At 57.1% G+C, this 18953-nt stretch overlaps 3 protein-coding genes and 1 long non-coding RNA gene across 6 annotated transcripts; 1 reads left to right on the forward strand and 3 right to left on the reverse strand.

Moving 5' to 3' along the window:
* Positions 1 to 29: 29 nt before the first annotated feature.
* Positions 30 to 2170, reverse strand: Mpv17l2 (MPV17 mitochondrial inner membrane protein like 2). 2 transcript variants are annotated; one of them, XM_085680435.2, is made up of 5 exons: positions 1921 to 2170; positions 1675 to 1845; positions 772 to 848; positions 546 to 674; positions 30 to 464 (listed from the first exon to the last, which is right to left on the reverse strand). In XM_085680435.2, the coding sequence occupies exons 1-5, from the start codon at positions 2105 to 2107 to the stop codon at positions 423 to 425; spliced, it is 606 nt and encodes a 201-aa protein (XP_085536561.1). In that variant the 5' UTR covers positions 2108 to 2170; the 3' UTR covers positions 30 to 422. The 2 variants fall into 2 exon arrangements, with proteins under 2 accessions (XP_085536561.1, XP_087756923.1); XM_087900797.1 differs by having other exon boundaries at positions 1675 to 1841; positions 1921 to 2169.
* A 2431-nt stretch (positions 2171 to 4601) lies between these two features.
* Positions 4602 to 8540, reverse strand: Ifi30 (IFI30 lysosomal thiol reductase). Its single transcript, XM_048427094.3, has 7 exons — positions 8374 to 8540; positions 7090 to 7272; positions 6920 to 6994; positions 6744 to 6836; positions 5964 to 6116; positions 5058 to 5111; positions 4602 to 4863 (listed from the first exon to the last, which is right to left on the reverse strand). The coding sequence occupies exons 1-7, from the start codon at positions 8494 to 8496 to the stop codon at positions 4798 to 4800; spliced, it is 747 nt and encodes a 248-aa protein (XP_048283051.1). The 5' UTR covers positions 8497 to 8540; the 3' UTR covers positions 4602 to 4797.
* Positions 7269 to 8497, forward strand: LOC125395610 (uncharacterized). The gene is made up of 2 exons (XR_007230604.3): positions 7269 to 7554; positions 7834 to 8497. It is a non-coding gene; the product is annotated as an uncharacterized LOC125395610 (long non-coding RNA).
* A 1754-nt stretch (positions 8541 to 10294) lies between the features above and the next one.
* Pik3r2 (phosphoinositide-3-kinase regulatory subunit 2) lies at positions 10295 to 18421 on the reverse strand. 2 transcript variants are annotated; one of them, XM_048427091.3, is made up of 15 exons: positions 18270 to 18421; positions 16267 to 16958; positions 14122 to 14214; positions 13951 to 14001; positions 13729 to 13860; positions 13440 to 13638; positions 13129 to 13214; positions 12938 to 13046; positions 12768 to 12866; positions 12385 to 12691; positions 11967 to 12109; positions 11665 to 11841; positions 11413 to 11484; positions 11134 to 11304; positions 10295 to 10976 (listed from the first exon to the last, which is right to left on the reverse strand). In XM_048427091.3, exons 2-15 carry the CDS (start codon positions 16586 to 16588, stop codon positions 10772 to 10774), a joined length of 2166 nt encoding a protein of 721 aa, XP_048283048.2. In that variant the 5' UTR covers positions 16589 to 16958; positions 18270 to 18421; the 3' UTR covers positions 10295 to 10771. The 2 variants fall into 2 exon arrangements, with proteins under 2 accessions (XP_048283048.2, XP_087756922.1); XM_087900796.1 differs by lacking the exon at positions 18270 to 18421 and adding an exon at positions 17435 to 17630.
* Positions 18422 to 18953: the final 532 nt, after the last annotated feature.

Below are 18953 nucleotides of genomic sequence, written 5' to 3' on the forward strand. Positions count from 1 at the left end.
CACCCCACGCCAACCACTGGCAGCCAGCCTTGTGAGTAAAGAGAATTTAATGAAATTTTCACAAGGCTGCCCAACCTCACATGAAGTTTTCTAAGGCCAAACCAGATCCTATTCCAAGGCCGTGGGGGCTCGTCCTCCCTTTTGTCACCTGGGGTCCAGGGAACCTTGGGGATCACTTGGGCCAAAGTTGAGCCAGGGTTGCAATTGCAGGTTGACTGAGAACTTCTGGGCCCAACTGGAAAACCTGGCGACTGACAGCTGGTGCCGGAGGTTGGTCCACGTGGGATAGCTGTTGCAGGCTCAGCCTGGAGTGTGGACGTGGCTCAGGCTCTGACCCCCAGAACCTCCTATGGGAGTGTGTCCATCGGCCTATTTCTCCTTGGTGCTTCCTGCTCAGTCGGCACAGTCAGGAGTCGGCACAGTCAGGAGTCGGCACAGTCAGGAGTCGGAAGGGGTTCCGGGGCCTGTGTACAGCGGAGGGCGGGTCACGGCAAGCATAGGGCAGGGCCTGCACTCAGGTCTTCTCACCCAGGGGTTAAGCTCACCCAATACTTCAGGTAGGACAGATACGTGTCCCAGCCCAGTGTCAGCCCGTTGATGTAGGTGACTCGGAAATGCGGCGGGATGAAGAGGAAGTTCACGAGCTGAGCAGCTGGCCAGACGCACCAATCTGCCTGCGGGAAGGCAGGGGCTGCAGTGAGCTGGCTAGGAAGGTGGGTCAGCGAGGCCGCATGGGGGGAGCTACGGTAAGGGCAGCATGGGCACGCCCACCTTGTAGAAGTCCCAGAATTTGACCCGCAGCTCCTGGCAGCTCTCCTCCAGTGTCTGGCCCTCCAGGCTGCCAAGGCCTGGGAAGAAGATCAAGCGGTGAATGTGAAGGCTGAGCTGGCTGCTAGGCAGCGGAAGCGGCAGAGCTGGCTGTGGGAGTGACCCGGGCAGAGAAGCAAGGCCGGTCAGGGGAAATGTGAAGTTGGTGTCGCTCAGTCCAGGTCGACTGACTGCAGCTTTGTGTCCAAGCTGCTCCTACGACCCTCAGACCCCGGCCTTGCCACCCCACCTCTCCCCACTGGTCTCCTAGCCCCCTTTCCTCTCATGGGATCTGTCCCATCCCCATACGATCCTGTCCCTATTCCAGGGACACTCTCCCAACAGGTACAATAGTGCAATATGGTTGTGCTCTCTGCCCTTGGGAGGCCGAGGCGCCAGGGCTGCACAGTGAGGCCTTCACTGTCATCTTGATTCAGCCTAGAATCAGATGAGCATCTCCAGGAACTATCTACATGGTGGCCTGTGCTATCTCTGTATAGACTTAAGTTAATTGATGTGGGAAAACACAGCCCACTGTGGGCTTCACCATTGCCGAGGCAGAAGGTCCTGGACTGGAAAGAGAAGCTGAGCACAAGTGAGCAGCTGCAATTCTCTCTCACCCTGGATGTGGCCTAACTAGTACTGGGAGGCAGAGGCAGGCGGATCTCGGAGTTCGAGGCCAGCCTGATCTAGAGTTGCGTTCCAGGACAGCCAAGGCCACAGAATGAAACCCTGTCTCGAAAAACCAAAATAAATAGTAGATGAAAAGTCAAGAAAAAAGAACAACCCCCATCAGCATTCCACTAAGCACGAACCAGTCTCTACCCACCGCGAGCTCTGAAGACCACAGTCCCCGCCGCTGCTTACCCAGGAAGTACCAGACGCCCAGTATGGGAGATGCCACCACCTGATCCACCAGGACCTTCTTCATCACGCTCGGGAGGCTTCGCAGGCCCGAGGCGGGGACGAGGCGGTCCAACCACAGGTACCAGAAGTGCAGGAAGGGGCCCATGCTGCAGCCCACCGCGAACATGCTGGCTGGGGGCACAGAGAGTCAGGCACACCCTCTTGGCTGCTGCCCGGCCCCCAGGGTGACTGACAGGTCCCGCTCACCTGAGCGCCGCGCGCAGAACCGCTGTCCCGGCCGCGCGCGCACCTCCCAGGCCTGTCGTGCGCCGTCGCCCGCGGCCATGAGCGTGCCGCAGCCCAGCGTGTTGGTGAGGAGCAGCGCGCGGCCCTGGAACAGCGGCCGCCCCGCAGCCAGTGCCTTCCGAGCCCAGCGCCAGCCGCCGGAAGCCATCGCCGCGCACACAACCGAGTCCCCGCCGCCGCCACTCCGGAGACTCCGCGGCTCGAGTCCTGGCCCCGCCCCCTGCGCGCGTCAATCACACGCTTCGACGCCGACCCTTCTGCCCAATCGAATGCCAGGCCGCAGAACCGCCCTACTCTGCACGGACCAATAAGAAGCCGAAATCCCCGCCTCTCGAATTCATTGACCATTCGCCAACAAGCATTGCGCTTCGTCACCTCGGGGAACACGGAAGTCCTCCGCAGCTGCTAACCGTATTGTCCCGCACCCTGGACCGAACTGACCAATTGTGTGTTTTGCGCCTCCGGCAGGACAGGGGCGGGAACGGACGGAGAGCTCCTGCAACGCTGATTACTCCTCATCCTCGAAGCCTCCTCGGAGTGGGCGGGGCGAAGGGCTTTGACCTTGGCGTGACCTCTCCTGTGGGGGAAGCAGTGGTCCTGAAGAACAAGGTGCCCGCACAGTGCACGCACACCGGTCTAACCCCAGCTGTTGGGAATCTGTTGCCTTGTAGCCCAGGCTGGCCTTGAACTACTGCCTCCACCGCCGTGCCTGGGTTTTGAAGACTGAGTAGTTCATTCGGCAGAAGGCAAATCATGTATTCTCTTCTTCACAACTTTGTGTCCCTACGGAACATCCTTTCCTCTTTTATTCTTTGCTATTAACTGTTCCACAAACCGTCATGCTGTTCTCTAGCTCCCGATTGTCCCACCTGCCAGTACACGGACCCCTAACCCTGGAATACTGAACACATTTTCCCCCAGATGAAGTCTGTGCTCCATCCTGGGACTTGTAGTCCGTGTGTGAAAGGCTAGAGACGAATCCCTGAATTGTGTCTGGCTAAGGAATGCCTACTCAGTCTTCAAAGCCCCATTTTAACTTACAAAGACCCTAACCCATAACAAGTCCTCCTGGCGCACATCCCTCCCTTGGTTCAGCCCTGCTCCGTCGAACTAGAGAAGGCTTTGGTTCTGCATTTCCGGACAGGGGACTGCCAGTAACTGGTCCCTGTCCATCCAAGGAAGGTGTGACGTCAATACTGTCAATCAAACAGGATCTAGAGTCACCTTGGTGACAAACTTAGAGCCTGAGTTTAGTGGTTCTCAACTTTCCTAACGACCCTTTAATACAGTTCATGTTGTGGTGACCCCCAATCGCAAAATTATTTTGTTATTGCGTCATAAACTGTAATTTTGCTACTGTCATGAATCATCATGTAAATATCTGATATGCAACCATAAGGAGTCGTGTCCCACAGGTTGAGAATCACTGGGCTAGCCTGGGAATTGAGGTGAAATGATACCCTCTAAGTGTGGGTGCACAAGCCCCACCCACTTCCCAGTTTTGGGTGCAGCACGACTTCAAACTCCCGCCTCTACCCCGCCTCCCCCCAGAGCAGACCCTTCCTTAAGTGGCTTTTGTATTTTTTCACACACACAATGAAACAGTAACTCATATAGACTTGTATTTTCGGTCTTTTCAAATGAGGCATAAACTCCAGGGTCCAGAGCACGGCTGCTCAGGCATAGATAGTGTGCTGAGCAACCGCTGAGCCCTGGCTTACACACCCACATCAAAAACAGAAACACAAAGTGGCACTGGCGGCACACACCTTTAATCCCAGCACTCAGGAGGCAGAGACAAGCGGATCTCTGTGAGTTCGAGGCCAGCCTGGTCTACAGAGAGAGTTCCAGGACTAGAACTGTTACAAGAGAAACCCTTGCTGGGTCCACTGGGGTCCCACAAAGACGGAGGATAGACCACCGAAGTCTATCAAACCAGAAGCAAACTTTATTCCAGGAAAAAAATTAAAAATTAAAAAAATAAATCTCCATGGGGCACAAAAGCTCATCAACTGAGACCACAGCCAGAGACAGGCGTTTCTGAACTCCCCTTTTCATAGCAAGAACCAAGCATTAGGCATGAACAAAAGAGTTTTTTAATTCTGAGGTAAAACTCAGATACAAATTGTGCTTCTTTACTGTTTCCATTAACAGAGTTTTTTAGTTACACTAGTGCTTGTATTTAACACGTTCTTCCCTGGCACTCCTGATGGTGTTTACCAATGCTCTGCCTTCCCCTGAGACTGCCAGTTTTCTGTAGCAGGGAAGGGTAAGGGACAATGCACAACCAAAAAAACCTGAAGTCACGTACACCCCATCATTTAAAGATTAATTCAGCTCACATCAAGTGTTGGTTATCTAAAAGCTGACCCTCAGTTTGCAGAGGACCGCTACAGTCTTGCAGACAGAACTATGGGTTGTAAAGCAAAGTAACCCACCACTAATAGTTAAATCTCAAGCTGCTGAGAAAGCTGCTGACAGCCTGCGCTCGTTCTCCTAGGCTTACAACCTTATTTCTTTATTTATACATTCTTATTTCTGGAATCTACATTTCTATATTTTTATTTTTGGACTCTTCACCCTGTCTCAACAAACAAACAAACAACAAAATACTCACAAATTAAAACTCCAGGACAAATGAATCAATCTAAATTATTTAGTCAATGAATTTAAATTTAGCACCAATTGGAAACAAGGCAAGATTCTTGAATATGTGGAGAGTTTCAAGGCTGTTTGGTGGGACATGTCCAAGTTTTCTCGTGGGTGAATGAGTGCTGAGGGCTGTGGATTTGAGAAGGCTGTACAGCTGGGCTCTCGTTTTTCTTTCCACAATGACCTTCACTTGTAGCAAACCTTCCTGGGGGGGTCAGCCATGGAGGAGCAGACATCGGGCTTCTCAGCTCCCTAGAAGAGGAATAAAAGGCTAGGAGTCAGGTTTGCGGAGACTCCACCCCTCTCCAGGGAAACTCCACCCCTCTCTGGAGAGACCCCACCCCCATCCCGGGAAGACTCCACCCCCCACCCTGGGGAGACTCCACCCCCACTCCTGGGAAACACTATTCCCCCAGTTGAACCCCACTGATTTGTGACAAGCTCACCTGGTACAACTGACAGACAGAGCTCAGGAGCTGACTGGGGTCCTTCAAAGGTTTCTGCAAGCCCCAGAAGACATGGTTAAGCACAGCCGAGGGAGATACATGAGCTTGGGAATGCAGCACTAGAGCGCTGAGACAGGAGGATCACTGATAGTTCCAGAACAAGCTCAGTTGTGCTGAACGAGGCAAAGTAGCTGGTATCAGGCATAAAAACTCTGTGTGAGCAGAGACCAGAGCTCATATGGTTTTTTTTTCCTAATTAAACCATTTTTTTCAGATTTATTCATCTTATTTCATGTGCAGGGCGGGGGTAGGGGGGGACGGTTGCCAGCGTGTCTTTAGATCATGTCTGTGCTGTGCCCACGGAGGCCAGAAGAGGGCGTTAGGTCCAGTGGAACTGGAGTTACAGATGTGATAGCTGGGAATAAAATCAGGATCCTCTGCAAGAGCAGTCAGTGCTCTTAACCACTGAACTGTCTCTCTAGCCCCTCATGCAGTGTCTTCCAGTCACGCTCCATCTTGGTTTTTTAAAAACATCTCACTTGAGCCAGGCGACGGTGGTGCACGCCTTTAAACCTAGCACTCGAGAGGCAGAGGCAACCTCTGTGAGTTCGAGACCAGCCTGGTCTACAAGAGCTAGTGCCAGGACAGGATCCAAAGCTACAGGGAAACCAGGTCTCGAAAAAGCAAAGCAAAACAAAAACTCACTTATTTTCAATGAGGATGTCTGTATGTGGGAGTGATGATGATGATGGTGGGAACCACACTCGGTTCCTCTGGAAGAGTGGGAGCCCCAGGGATTACACACACAGGTCACCACGTGCAGCTTTTCCGCATGGGTCTGGGGATTTGAACTCTGAGCCTCAATCCTGCAGTACACTTTACTTACTGCACAGTGGAGGCTCTTACCTCATTGACCAGGACCCACGGCACGTACTCATGGGGCGGCTGCAGGGCCTCAGTGAGCTGGGCGTTGGCATGCATGAGCTGTGTGCCACGCTCCCCGGTGGCACACTCCATGATGCTGTCTGCTGACACCTCTGGAGCATACACCTGCAGGCACTGTGGGGTGGGAGGGTAGGCTTTGCTCAGTTACCCCTGTTATCTCGCCAACAGTCCCGAGTGGCCCCAAACAAGTTGCTTCCTCACTGCTCAGAGACGGTTGCTCTTGCTTCGGCAGGCATGGGTGGGGTTCCTGAAGCCGAGGCCCTGGTGCTGTTCCCGCCCCCAGGACACCTGCTCTGTATCCTCTGCCCTTCGGTGTCTCATTACCCATTACCTCGGAGTCTTTGCACATGCTGTTCCTTCTGTTGGGACACCCTTCCTACTCCTTCCCAGTATCTCACCCTCCAGTCCTTCCAAGTGAGCAGGGCTCGAGGCTCCAGGAGGCTGGGATGCCTGGGGGCCATTGGTCCTGCAACACCCTTTTTGGGGTTATTTCCCATAATGCCCTGGGAAGTTGGAGCGCCTGGCTTATCTTCTGTCATGATCACGATCACTGCTTCTGCATAGTGAAGGTCCTGGGTTCTGTTCACAGTGAAGATTCTGTTCACAGACCTAAGGTTTTTCCTTTCAGAGCTGGAAGCTTCCAGGACCAGGCGGAGGCCCTGTGACTCGCTGCCTCCTGCCCCGTCCCACTGCAGCCCACAGCAGCCCCACTTGTGGCTCGTCTCTCCACCTACAGCTCACCGGCTCAAGTTTCTTCTCCATGTCCTCCATCTCCTCCACACAGACGATGGTTAGCAACGCAGCCTCCTTTCCCAGCTTATCCAGCAGGCAGGCCTGGAGAGGCAGGCAAGAGTGGTCGGTGCGATGTGGCCACTTCCCCAAACACACATTCCCCGGCGCACTAAGCTGCAGCTCACCTCCACCTTGTTCAGCCTGCACTCCAGCTCCCCGTGCTGGCACGTGAATTCCCACGTGCCGCTGACATTTCTTTCCTGTAAGGCACCGACCGATCTTGGTGAACTCAGGTGTTCAGGCGTCTCCATCCCCCGGCACCCCTCTTGCCTTTGTCTCCCCGCTTCCCGTGCACCTGCGCGTTTCCGTAGGGCACCAGGGTGATGTTGACGATTTCCATAACCATCAACCAGGTCGGGAACAGATCTCGGACCAGGAAGTACCGACAAGCTCCGCACAGGGACTCATAATAGAGGCTGACGTTGACTGGCGGCGCAGGGGGCAGTGGGCGTGGCCCGAGCAAGCACAGATCTTGGGCCTGGAAAGAGAGAGGCGTCAAGTGAGGTGCCGCCCCGGGCCCCCTCGCCTGACACGCTTGATTTGTTAAGCCTTGTGGCATTGGGGACCAGACCCAGGGCTATTTTATGCATGCAAGGTGTGTGCGGTCTACAGCTGGGCCACGCCCTGGGCCTTCTGAGGCTTGCTGGAGTCTACATGGCATTCCGCAATCACAGTTTATCTGCAAAACGGAAACTGGTAAACTTGCAAACTCTCCGACAGTAGGCGCTCAGTAAATAATGCACCATCCTGACGACATTCGGTAAGCGCTAAGACTTGCATATTTGTAGCTATGCTTGGTGGTAAAAGAAAAATAAGACATGCATATTTGTAGTTATTGCTCTCAGTACTGTTTGGTGGCAGACATTCTGAAGCCAAAGGGGTTCTCTCTCTCTCTCCTCCCTCTTCTCTCTCTCTCTCTCTCTCTCTCTCTCTCTCTCTCTCTCTCTCTCTCTCTCTCTCTCTAATTTTGCGCACCAGAGCTGAGCCGAGGCTTTTCACCCACGCAGACTCTATTCATTCTTTCTCTCCTGTGACCCAGGGAAACTTCACCCTGTCCGCCCGACTAGACACAGGAGGGAGCTTATGCGAGCAGACTTCCTGTTCCCGTGGAGGGCAGGAGGCGAGTCCGAGTCTGAGCAAGGCACTGGGCGTGAGGGGCATGTGTTTGTTCCGTGTCAGAAGCACGCCAACTCTCCCTTCCTCGGTTGGAACGCACACAGTAAGCGACAAGAATTGCGTGAGGGTGGAGGACGGACCAGTGGTTCAACAGGTCTGGAGCAGAAAAGCTACCCCCGCACGCCTGCCTACTCCTCAGCTCTTGGCTCAGATGTATACTATACGTGGTTGATAAATGCTCGGGAGAGGCGGGAAGGTGGTAGCTGTGTGTCTCAGACCTGCGATGTGGAAGCAAAACGACTTGGACACGGCCAATCCCCAGATGAGAGAGGTTGGGGGATGTCCCTGGGCGCGACAGCATTTCTTGGTGACCTTGGAGTTCCCCGAATGAGTTCACGGAGTGCCGAGAAGTCGCCTGTGTGGACGCCTGACCCTGTCCCCTCCTGCGCGTCGCGGTACCTACCTTACAGGTGGCCGCAACTTCGGAGGACGCTTGCCGCGGAGATGCCCTGGCTGCTCTGGGGATCTCAAGCGGAAGCAGCAGCAGCAGAAGGGGCAGCAATGGCAGGAGCAGAGACCGAGGCATGGCGTGGACGAAAAGGCTGAGAGGTCTGCTGGCTGGGCCTTGGAGGCGGGAGACTTTAAGCAAGCAGAGGCCCCGCCCCTGAGACCACACCCCCAGGCTCCTTTTACCCCAGGGCCTCCTTTCCTGCAGGCTCCACCCTAGTCCAGAGTTGCGCCCCAAATCACGAGGCCACTCGGCCCTGTCCAGCGTTCCCTCCTCCCGCGGCCAGAACGTACTGTCACGTCACATGAGGCTTTGGAGCTGGGACGGAAGGGGGAGTCTCCAGACACTGACCGACTGAGACAGGAGACAGAGTCCTCGCTTCCCACCCTCTAGTTCTGCGGAGGTGGGGGGAATGACACCCTCATCACTAATTCCTGCCCCCACCACCCCAGGCCTGACCAAATCAGCTCCAGCACATCCTCCTGCCTCCGCTGACTCAGGCTAGACCTCAGCACAGAAGCCAGCTCAGGCCAGGCAACTTCCCATCTCTAAGGTCCCGGGCTCCGGCTTGGGGTGGGGGACACAAGTAGGGTACTTTTCTTCCAAAAACTGTGTGGGCAAAGCCCCCTGGCACTGGAGTGCCTCACGGGGAGGGAGGTGCGGGATGCGCCTGGATGCCGCCTCTTTCCGTCAGCTGCAGTTCCCATTCTGTAAAATGGGTCATGAGTGACAGACACATGGCTGATGACAGAGCCACCAGGAAGGTAACCTAGGTTGGGACTGGAACCTCTGCACCAAGTCATGATGAAAACTGGACACGGGGGACTCTGGAGCAGTGACAGGCCACAGAACACAGCAGCAGGAAATATTCCGGGCCACGTAGTAACTGAAGCTCCAGGCTGAGGCCAGGGACTCATGGAAGGGTCTGCTCCAGTTCTGGGGAGACCGTAGTTTTCTGTGCAGGAGGCAGCAGGCTGCTGAGGCGACCTGAGTTCCACAGCTGAACTGCTACATGCTGAGGGGACCTGTTCTAACCAAGACTGGACCTTCCAGAACCTCACATTGTTCGGGCATAGACTCCATCCCAAACGTACCCCAGCCCCTCACTGGGGATTCTAGGCAGGGGCTCCACCCCTGAGCCACGCCCCCACCGCAGTAACATTTGTTTCCTTTTAATGTAAGCTTGTGAATCTCCTGCCTCAGGCATCACAAGGTGGAGTTCTTAAACTGCCCAGGATGTTGTCTGGACAATATCTGGAATTATGAGATAAAGGAACCCACAGAGGACTGGATCAGACAGGTTCTGTCCGTTCCATTGTCCTAGCTGGGTTCAAAGGTGCTCCTGGACACAGTCTGGGGCAGGTTGTGCTGTTGGGGGGGGGGGGGAGCACTCAGCAAAATACTCCTGGGCTTAGTCTTATTGCGTTCCGCCCCACGGCAGGGCTACTAAGGTTTTATTTTTGCTAATGACTACAGACAGGCCCTAGGGACTTGTTCAACAGGTGCACAGAGGTCCAGAGCATGGCCTCACCTCATCATTCAGGGAGATGGACATGAGACACTTCTCTTCCCGACAAGGAAGTCGTGGATTGTGTGGGTGTGACAGGCGCAGCTAGCTTCTGCTTGCCTGAGCAGTGTCAGAGCTCTGGGTGAGGTCTGCAGCCTGGAACAGGGGCTCTGAGATGCAGTGCTATGCTGTGTGACCTTGGACGAGGCCTTGACCTCTCTGGTGTTGAGGGTTGGAATGGAGAAAAGGGCGCGCTAAATTTAGTGTTTGGGAATCAAAATGGTAGGTGCGAACAGATGACCCCCAGACAGGCCAGTCTGTGGCTCACGAGAGGAGTCGAGAATTCCAGTCCCCAAAGACACTCAGCCGACAGGTACAATGTTTCATATTCGTATCAATAAACGTACCGTACAAAACCCGTTCCCCGTCAGCCCTGGGCAGGTATGAGGTCCATGGGCAGTAACACCCAGGGTCCTTGTCCCAAAGAGAAGATTGCACAGTTGGAGAACAGCTCAGGGGGGCCTGGGCGAGGCCAGGCAGCAGAGTTCTAATTCTGCCTTCTGGAAGGGGAACTTTGTAGCTGTAGGGTAATCCCCTGCCGTTGGTTTCACTTCGACCTTTAGAGGGGAAGTTGGGGTCTGCGGGGCGGGTCCCGCCCGGCCCCGAGTGTCCAGGCTAAATTCCTGGAAACAGCCCAGTGCAGTTCCTTCCTGCCCTGGCCCTGGGGATATGGCTTGAAAATCTTGGGGCATCCAGGTGGAGGCCCCGCAGCCTCTGTAAACACGGCAGTGCGGCTGGGGGTGGGGGGGCGGCAGGGCGAAGACAGGACAGGCGAGTGGGGGCTTCTCAGCGGGTCGTGGGCGGGCCAGGCCCGGGTGCGCGCACCGGGTGCGCAAGGGTGACGGTGAGTGCGTCGTTGTGCTGCACAAGCGACGCGTGCTGGTAGTGCAGCACCAGCTCCTTCAGGGACGCATACAGGTTGTAGGGTTCCGCAAAGCCGAAGCCTGTGGCCGTGCGGTAGATGACGCAGTGCTTGGTATCGCCGTCCACCCTGAGGGCCCAGACAGCAGCTTGGAGGGGAGGTTATGCTGGCTCTCCATCCCCATCTGTCTCCACCCCCTCCCAGCTGGGTAGGCAGGGCCCAGCACACACTGGCTCTCAATGTACTCTCAGGGAACACCCCACCCGGACCCCTGCCAGGCACTCACACCACGGAGCATGCGTAACAGCCGCGCTGGCTGCTCTCCCGGATGAGGAAGGTCCCGTCTCTTTTGCCACTCAGCATCTCCTCTGCCTGTGTGCGGTTGATCTTGCCCACGTACCACGTGCGCTCCTCGTGGTGGGGGAGGGTGTCCTCATCCTCCATCAGTGAATACTGGCTGTGGGATGAAGCAGGGAAGGGGCCCTGGTCACTCACCCACCACTGCCCAACACAAATGCCCTCTCCTTGATGAAGTCCTCCTTGCCCCTTGCGGGGCATCACTCACTCCTCAGTCTCGTTCTTGATTCCCAGCCACTCGTTGATCTTCCTCTGTCGGGCACCTTTCTGGGTGAGCCACCTGACAGGGAAGAGATAGGTGAGCATGTGTGAAGGGGAAACTGAGATGAGCTAGAGCAGATTTTCACTGCAGTACCTCTGGCTGCCGTAGGGGGCGTCAGGAACCCGTTGTTTCCCCAGCACAGGAGGGGAGGGGACAGCAATGGTGGGTTGCAGGAGTGGGAGCAGCGGTGCCACTCACACAAGGTACTGGTCCCGGATCTTGCGTAGCTGCATGAGATCGGGTTTGAGGCTGTTCATGCGCTTGTCGATCTCTCGGTTATCCGAGGCCTGTGCTCGCAGGTCCTGTTCCAGCTTTGTGCGACTCTCATGGATCTCCGCGATGCGAGACTTGAGGCGCTCTGAGTTCAGCAAGATCCTGAGGGGAGGGGCGTGGCAAACTCCTACACTTCCTCCAAAGCCCATTTCCACAAATCACCAATCTCCTTCATCGACCCTCCTTTCCCCCTGCATCATGTCCCCGGAGTGGGCAGCCACACACACCTCTGCATCTCCTTCTCATTGCCCTCTCGTCGGAAGCGCTCCAAATACTCCTTGCTGCACTTTTCCTGCGTCTGGCCCTGTTCTTCGAAGATCTTGATGGTCTCATTGAAGGCCTCTATGGCTGTACGCTTCATCTGAAGCTCCTGAGGATGGGGTCGGCCTCAGTAACTCCCAGAACTCCCTGAAAGTCCCTCACTAGTAGTGAAGGAGGATTTTGCTCCAACTGTCTCTTTCACAGAGAGCAACAGTATCCTAGTGCTGGCTACCCAATGAACTCCTTCCTACTCAGCCTCCATACTCTTTTCCAAACCCATCCTTCCTTCATGTCCTGATAACTCTGAGCACCACTGGGACGGAATGGCGTCCAGCACGGGGCAGCAGCGGAGCACTGCTCACCTGTGCACCCAGGTGCCCGTACCTGGGAAGTGCGCGTGTACTCCTCGTACAGCTGGTCGTACTCGCGGCTCTTGTCCTGGTACTGCTGGTGGTAGACCTTGAGCTGCGCGCCCACAGCCTCTACGCTGTCCTCCTTCACCACCTGGTCCTGCTGGTACTTGGACACAGGGTAAAGCAGGCGCGTGTCCAGCTTGGCATTATACTGGGCCAGCGACTCGTGGCGGTAGTGAGAGATGAGCTCTACCACGGAGCAGAAGGTGAGGGGCTCCGAGAAGCCGTAGTGACCATCCCGGTGGAAGACTTTGATCAGCTTGTTGTTTCCGCCTTTCCTGCATGTGGGGGCGGGGTCAGCATCATAGGAGGCCCCAAACCCCTGGGCCCCCACTGCCTGGGCCCCAGCCCCACCTGAGGGTGAGCGTGTACTCTCCTTGGATCTTGCTGGACGCATCCCGGACCAAGAAGGTGCCATCAGGTGTGTCCCGGAGCCTCTCATTCACCTCTTCCCTGAGGGGGACATGGGCATTGAGCCACTGACCCATACTGTCCACCCCCCTCTTCCACCGCAGCAAAACTACCTGGAGATGTCTCCCCAGTACCACTCTGCATCCTGAAGCGAGGGTGGGTTTCCTCCATTGGCCAGGGCTGTGGGGGCCGGCTTTGCCTTAGAGGGCTTGGGCGGCAGTGCTGGGGACAGGGAAACATGCATGTGTTACGCACCAAGTACACATGGAATCGGGAACAGAGGTGGGGGTGAGAGCACTGTCACCTGGGGGGGCAGCATCCTGCTCATCCACGTGTTCTTGCAGCAGCCTCCCCAACAGCAGCCCTGGGAAGTCAGGCCCAAGCTCACTCCTAGGGACAAGTGGGGCGTCAAAGCCTGGCGTTACAGCTGTGCCATGTGCGGACGGCAGATGCAGAGGGTAACAGCTGGCAGTGTGGGAAGTCTCTCGCAGTTCCCTCACTCTAGCCCCCAGGTGCTGCAGCCCACTGTCCCCACAAAGGGGTTCTTTTTGGCCCTGCCCACCCAGCTGGTATCACACCCACATAGCTCTGACCACTCCCACCAAGCCCACTCACCCATCAATGTCACTCCCTGGCGGAGATGTGCGCAATAGAAGTGGCCCAAAGGTGCTAGCGAGCGAGTGGATGGCTGTGGCCTGTGTAGGAGCTCTACGGGCCACGCGGCCCAGGTGCTGCAGCAGGAACCGCAGGGTGAGTGCCTGGTGCAGCGGTAGTGTTGGGGGTTCCAGCACCGGCCCCACGGGCCCTGCAGCCTCTGCAGGCAGAGAGCCGGCCAGGGATGGTCAGCCAGGCCAGTGACTACCCACCTACCCACCACCGGTCCCACATCCCTCCCGGGTTGTACCCCGCAGCGCCCGGTGCGCCTCTGCTGCAGCCTCAGGAGTCACGACGGCTGTAGGCAATGCCAGCAGGAAGCCCTTCACAGCATCACACAAGGTGGTGCGGTCCCACTGCTCCACATCACTCAGGGACCAGTCTGCAGGCAAGGGCAAGGCGTCAGGTCCAGCCTGTGCATTCTCCCGCCCGCCCTTCCTGTCAGCAGAGGAGAGCGAGCAGAAGTTCTCACCTGTCCGAGGTGCAGGCAGCTCCGGTCTATTGTAGCACTCACTGTCCAGCCCTGAGGGAAGGGGACCAAAGAGGCTGACCAACTAAGTCACATGGGGATCACCCCTTCCCGTGCAGAGACCGGGATGGCCCTAGATGGGAATGCTGGGGCCATAGTCGGCCTGGACCTCACCTGCTTGCTCAACGGCCTCTATCAGCTTGACCAGAATGGGCGGAGCAGGCTCAGGTGGGGAGAACTGCTCTGCCAGGTCTGCCAGTGCGGCACCTGGAAGAGGAACAGGACATGAGCCCATGCCAGCTATACCTGTTGGCCTCTGTGGGTGGCTGCAGGTGGTGGAGGCCCGCTTGGGAACCTGGGGCTACAAGGAGGGCTCCATTAGTGGGAAATGACTTCTCAAGTTACCACAAGGGATTACAAGACCAGGAACGGTGCCTCCCCCCCCCCCCCAAATAAAAAAGACGAGAGCAAGGTGTTGGACTAGACACCCAGCACTCAGGCGTCGAAGGCGGGAGGGCCAGTTCCTAGCCAGTCTGGGCTACACAGAACCTTTCTCCAAAACCAAAAAGGTTGTGGTAGAGTGAGTTTCTGTACTAGGCTGGAACAGAGAAGCCAGACCAGCCTTTTTAGCCACTTTAAATGCCTGGTCTCTAGAAGCTTCTATGGTTGGACCCATGTAGTTTCACGGTGGATTGTGACAGCCATTGAAACTCTACTGTGCCCCACTGTGTAACCCCGAGCGCAGGGCTAACCCTCTCTGGGTTTAAACTTTGAGAGAAATAGCCAAACGGTAGTAACTTTTTTGTTTTAGGTTTTATTTTTGAGACACGATGGCCTGGAACTCACAAGGATATGCCCAGCTCTGCCTCCTAGAGTGCTGGACATTGGTCTACAGTCTGACTCTCTCCTGCTTTGGAGGAGGGTCCTACTACGTGGCCCACGTGGGCCTCAAACCCGCAGCAATTCTCTTGCCTGGGTCTCCCCAGTGATGGAATGGCAGGCACCTCACACCTGGCTTCCTACCTTCTCCCACCTCAACCAAGCTGGGCCTCCCAGCCCAGCCCCCTCCCAGGAGCCTGGTTCCCTGTGGGGCTTTTTGTGTCCCGCCTCGGCAAGGCTCTACCTGCCCCTACCATCCCAGTTGGCTCTGGCTCTCGGCAGGGACGCCCTGGCACGCAGCAGAGGCAAGCCAGGGCCTGCGGGGCCTTTCTGAGAGGAGTTGGCCCAGCTCTATGGAAAATGAAAAAAAGAACAAACTCCCCAAAGCAGCAGGCAGGAGAAGAGGTGGGCAGCACCCTGCCTGCGGTGCAGGAGAGGAGGGGCACGGCAGCTCAAGACCCCAATGCCAAACAGGGAGGCCCCGTGGGTAAAGGCCTTACCCTCTGGGAGACGCAGAGGAGCGTTGAGGGAGCTGGCTGACCATTTCCAGGTGGTTCTTCAGGGTCTTTGCTGGTAGGGAAACTGAGGCTGCAGAGAGCCAACCTCAGCCCTGAAGGTTTGAGGGTGAGGTGGGGAATGTGAGGTGGCTGGACCTTGGCCAGCTGGGGAGGGAGGCGGCTGTTACTGGGGCAGCCACAGGCTCTGGCTGCGAGCCCAGATGGGCTGGGGCCCTGCGGCTCTCAGGGCCAGGCCTGGGCTCTGGGGACACCAGATGCTGCATGGCCCGAGCCAACCTCCCAGGCCTCAGCTGCGCTGCAGATCCACCCCGAGTGAGGGCTCCAGCCAAACACTATTTGCATGGGACACAAGTTCTTGACAAGTAGCCCCAGAACACTCTGTGATCCTCCTGCCTCAGTCTCCCCAATGCTAGGATTCCTGGCATATGCAACCATGTCTGGCTACCTGAGTGTCTTCAACAGGCTTGTGAGGTTCTTGTCTCCCACTGTGTTCCACACCCTGACCAGACTTCCCTGGGAGTATGGCTGCTTTTGAGGCAGGGTTAGAGGCGCCTATGGAGAACACTGCAGCTTGAAGAAGGCCCCTGCCTCCTTCAGAATGCCTGCCCACCGGTCCGCCCTTCTCACGGTCCCTTCTTTGCTCCCTAAACCTGCCACAGTGCCTTTGCACTAGGTGCGCACAATGCCCGGAGGGCCCCCATCCTCAGCAACTCACCACCTGCTCACCAGGGTGACACATTCTCACTTCCTGAACAAGAAACCTGACCAGGACCTGTCTCCAGGGCTGAACCCAAAGACAGCAGCGTCCTAAGGGAGGTACTCCGCAAATAACCACACGGCTTCCTCCAGTTCACCAGAGGAGACCTGTAGACCAGGCTGAAGGGCCAAAGGGACAGACTCCCGTTCCAAGGTGTCTGCTCACCTGACTCGGAGGGCCCATCCAAGGGCCTGGCAGGCAATGGACGGGGGCCTCGTGGGCGAGGTCCTGGTCGAGCCAGAGCGACAGGTCCTAGGAACTCCACATATGTTCCAGGGAAGTCCCCTCGCTGCCGGGTACGCTCATTGAAGCCAGGCATCCAGCCCACGTTGTGTGGGCAGCGCTCCCCTCCATCCGCCACGCCCAAGGCTTGCAGGGCCCCCCGGCTCACCACCAGTAGGTCTCCAGGCAATAGCTCCAGGTCCTCGGGCCGCTCCCGGCGGAATGGGTACACAGCCCTGTACTGGAAGCCCTCGGCGCCCGCCATAGCTGGGCCTGGTGGGGTCTGCACAGTTACGTGGCTCCAGGAGGCTCCCGAGGCCCCATGGGCTGGGGCAGCCGGTGTGGTAGGCTCACAGACCTCTACTTCAGAAGTCACAGGCGGCCTCGGGGCCGCTCATGCCTCGCTGCTTGTCACGGAGTCCACCATTTAGTCACCTGCGCAAGGCTGTCTCTGGTGTTTTCTCAAATCACTCAGTTTGTGTCCCCCATGAGATGGCCAGGCTGGGGCAGGCAGATCACGCTGTCATGAGCTGAGCCGTGGGTGCCCGAGCTTGCTAGCTCTTCAGGGTATGTCTGACACCAGATGAGGAAACCCAGACCACAGGCTGCTACCATGCTCAGCCAGGGATGCCAGCCTAGAGGACATGGACAAGGCGGAGTAAGCCCTTCCAGAAAGCCCCAGCGACCTTGGGCTGGCCCTGCTCCACTCCGAGTACCAGTTTCGCCATATGTATAGGGTACACTAAGAGGCGTCCTTCAGGGTTGCTGGGAGCCAGATGCGTCTCCATCCCCACTAGGGATGGGGAAACCGGTTTGGAGCTCTCTAGAAGACTCCATTGGTCAGGAGGTAGCGAAGGTTAAACCACACATGCACCCAAGTTCAAGATAAAGGTAGGGATAAAGGTATTGACCACGTGGCCTCTTAGACTCAGTGCAGGAATGGTGCCCTGGGGGCTAATGAGGAAATCTGGGGGACCCCAAGAAGAAGTTGAGCCAGTAGAGCAGTGGACATGGCCTAGCAGAGCTGAGGCCTGGGTGGATGTCCAAGAGAGCAGAAGCCCCAGTTTCTTGCAGGGGAGGGATAGCAGGGTGCAAGGGTGTCCCAGCTTGCCTTAGTCTGGGGCCCTCTAGTGATGCAAGAGAGGGGAGGTGTCAAGAGTCATGGGCACCTTCCTGCCACAGTAGGATGGGGACAGGAGCTGGACACCACCATGGTGGGTTGCAGGGTGGTGATGCTCCCCAGCTGTCCTAGAATGGGTCCCCATTCCAGCCTGCAGTTCGGTCCTCTGTGCATTCTCCTGGGGGGGCTGAGGGTGACAGGTCCTCGTATGGGGACAACGCAGTCCATGGACAGACTAATCCCTGCAAAGACTAATCCCTGATGGTGGAAGTCGCCTGTCTAGGATGCACAGTGGCTTTCAGAAAAGCACCATCCAATAGGCACCTTTCGTGTCAAGTGGAGGGTCTGGGCATCATCCCCAAATCTTGGGGACCAAAGGTAGGTGTCCTAGCGGGGTTAAGAACTTCATGGGCCCCTTGTAGCTGGCATGCTATATAGGTAGGGAAACTGAGGGTCGGAGAGGCCTCTCCTAAAGGAGCCTCCCGTCCGCCCCCACGCCGTGCACGTCTGCACACGCGGGGGGGGGGGAGTGTACCACGGAACCCCTAATGCAAAAGGTGGGGCCCAGGGTGTACGCATACTCTGCGTGTTCACGAACGAGAGCGGCTAGATCCTTGTGCACCCCGTAGCCCCCCGGACACCGGAAGTGGCCGGACCCCGGGTCGTGCCCCGAAGTTTCCCCCGCCCCGCTGCGGGCGGGGACCTCCCGGCCTTGGAGACACTGTCTCCGTACCGCAGGCTACACCGCTCCACTCTCAGTTCGGAACCCGGTTCCATGCGCCCCCCCACCACGCTCCTCGTGTCCCCGCCGCCGCCATCGACTCACCCAGTCACGGCCGCCGTCGCTACCACCAGCACCGCCGCCGCCGCCGTAGCTGCGGGATCCCTGCGTCAGCCGCCGTCGCCGCGGTTCCAAGTCGCCGGGCCCGCCCCCCGGGCGGAAAAAGCCGAGCGCATTCGGGCCGGGAGGGCGGTCCTTCCCCCACTCCATACCGAGGTGGAGCCCGAAGACCGAGGCACACGGCTATGCTTCCGGAAACAGCCGAACGTACTCCCGCGGGAATGATCGGCTGCCGTTTGCCACGAGACAGCCGAGGGTGGCCGGAAACGGCCGAGAGCGACCGAGTCGGGAGAATGTTCAAGGGGCTGCTGGGCTAGTAGGGAGGCTGTCGAGAGGATACGGAAACACTCGAAAGCTAGAGGGTCGGAAAGATAAAAGCGCGTCCGAGAACAGCCAGACGAAGCCGGAGGGCCGGACTCCGTAATGAAACACCTGAGCCGTTCCGAAGAGCCGAACTATGACAGCGGGTTTGTTTTTTACGAAGTTGTGAAGCTGCAACACCGCGGAGCGTATCTAGAAAGAACCGAACGGCCTCAAATACAAGTCTTGGGAGTTGACACACGGGATACCGACGGCTTCCGGAAGTTGCCGAAGCAGTCCGGGTTTACCGGACGAGTTAGGGGGACAGTGGAAGGAGTGAAAGGCAAAGGCGCTCTCGTGACAGCCTTC

Source organism: Myodes glareolus, chromosome 23, assembly GCF_982192425.1.
Source record: "Myodes glareolus chromosome 23, mMyoGla1.1, whole genome shotgun sequence".
NCBI lineage: Eukaryota > Metazoa > Chordata > Mammalia > Rodentia > Cricetidae > Myodes > Myodes glareolus.

Excerpts from the sequence above, each read along its gene's own strand:
- Mpv17l2 (XM_085680435.2), bottom strand. The coding sequence starts at position 2,107 with ATGGCTTCCGGCGGCTGGCGCTGGGCTCGGAAGGCACTGGCTGCGGGG. Across the intron at positions 1,846-1,920 it reads GTTCTGCGCGCGGCGCTCAG|CCAGCATGTTCGCGGTGGGC; the intron begins GTGAGCGGGACC and ends CTGTGCCCCCAG. Across the intron at positions 465-545 it reads TGTCCTACCTGAAGTATTGG|GCCCCGGAACCCCTTCCGAC; the intron begins GTGAGCTTAACC and ends CGCTGTACACAG.
- Ifi30 (XM_048427094.3), bottom strand. The coding sequence starts at position 8,496 with ATGCCTCGGTCTCTGCTCCTGCCATTGCTGCCCCTTCTGCTGCTGCTG. Across the intron at positions 7,273-8,373 it reads AAGTTGCGGCCACCTGTAAG|GCCCAAGATCTGTGCTTGCT; the intron begins GTAGGTACCGCG and ends CTCTCTTTCCAG. Across the intron at positions 5,112-5,963 it reads CGTGGGTCCTGGTCAATGAG|AAACCTTTGAAGGACCCCAG; the intron begins GTAAGAGCCTCC and ends TGGGGCTTGCAG.
- Pik3r2 (XM_048427091.3), bottom strand. The coding sequence starts at position 16,588 with ATGGCGGGCGCCGAGGGCTTCCAGTACAGGGCTGTGTACCCATTCCGC. Across the intron at positions 13,861-13,950 it reads GCTGCCTGCACCTCGGACAG|ACTGGTCCCTGAGTGATGTG; the intron begins GTGAGAACTTCT and ends CCTTGCCTGCAG. Across the intron at positions 13,215-13,439 it reads CCAGGGAGTGACATTGATGG|GAGTGAGCTTGGGCCTGACT; the intron begins GTGAGTGGGCTT and ends ACTTGTCCCTAG.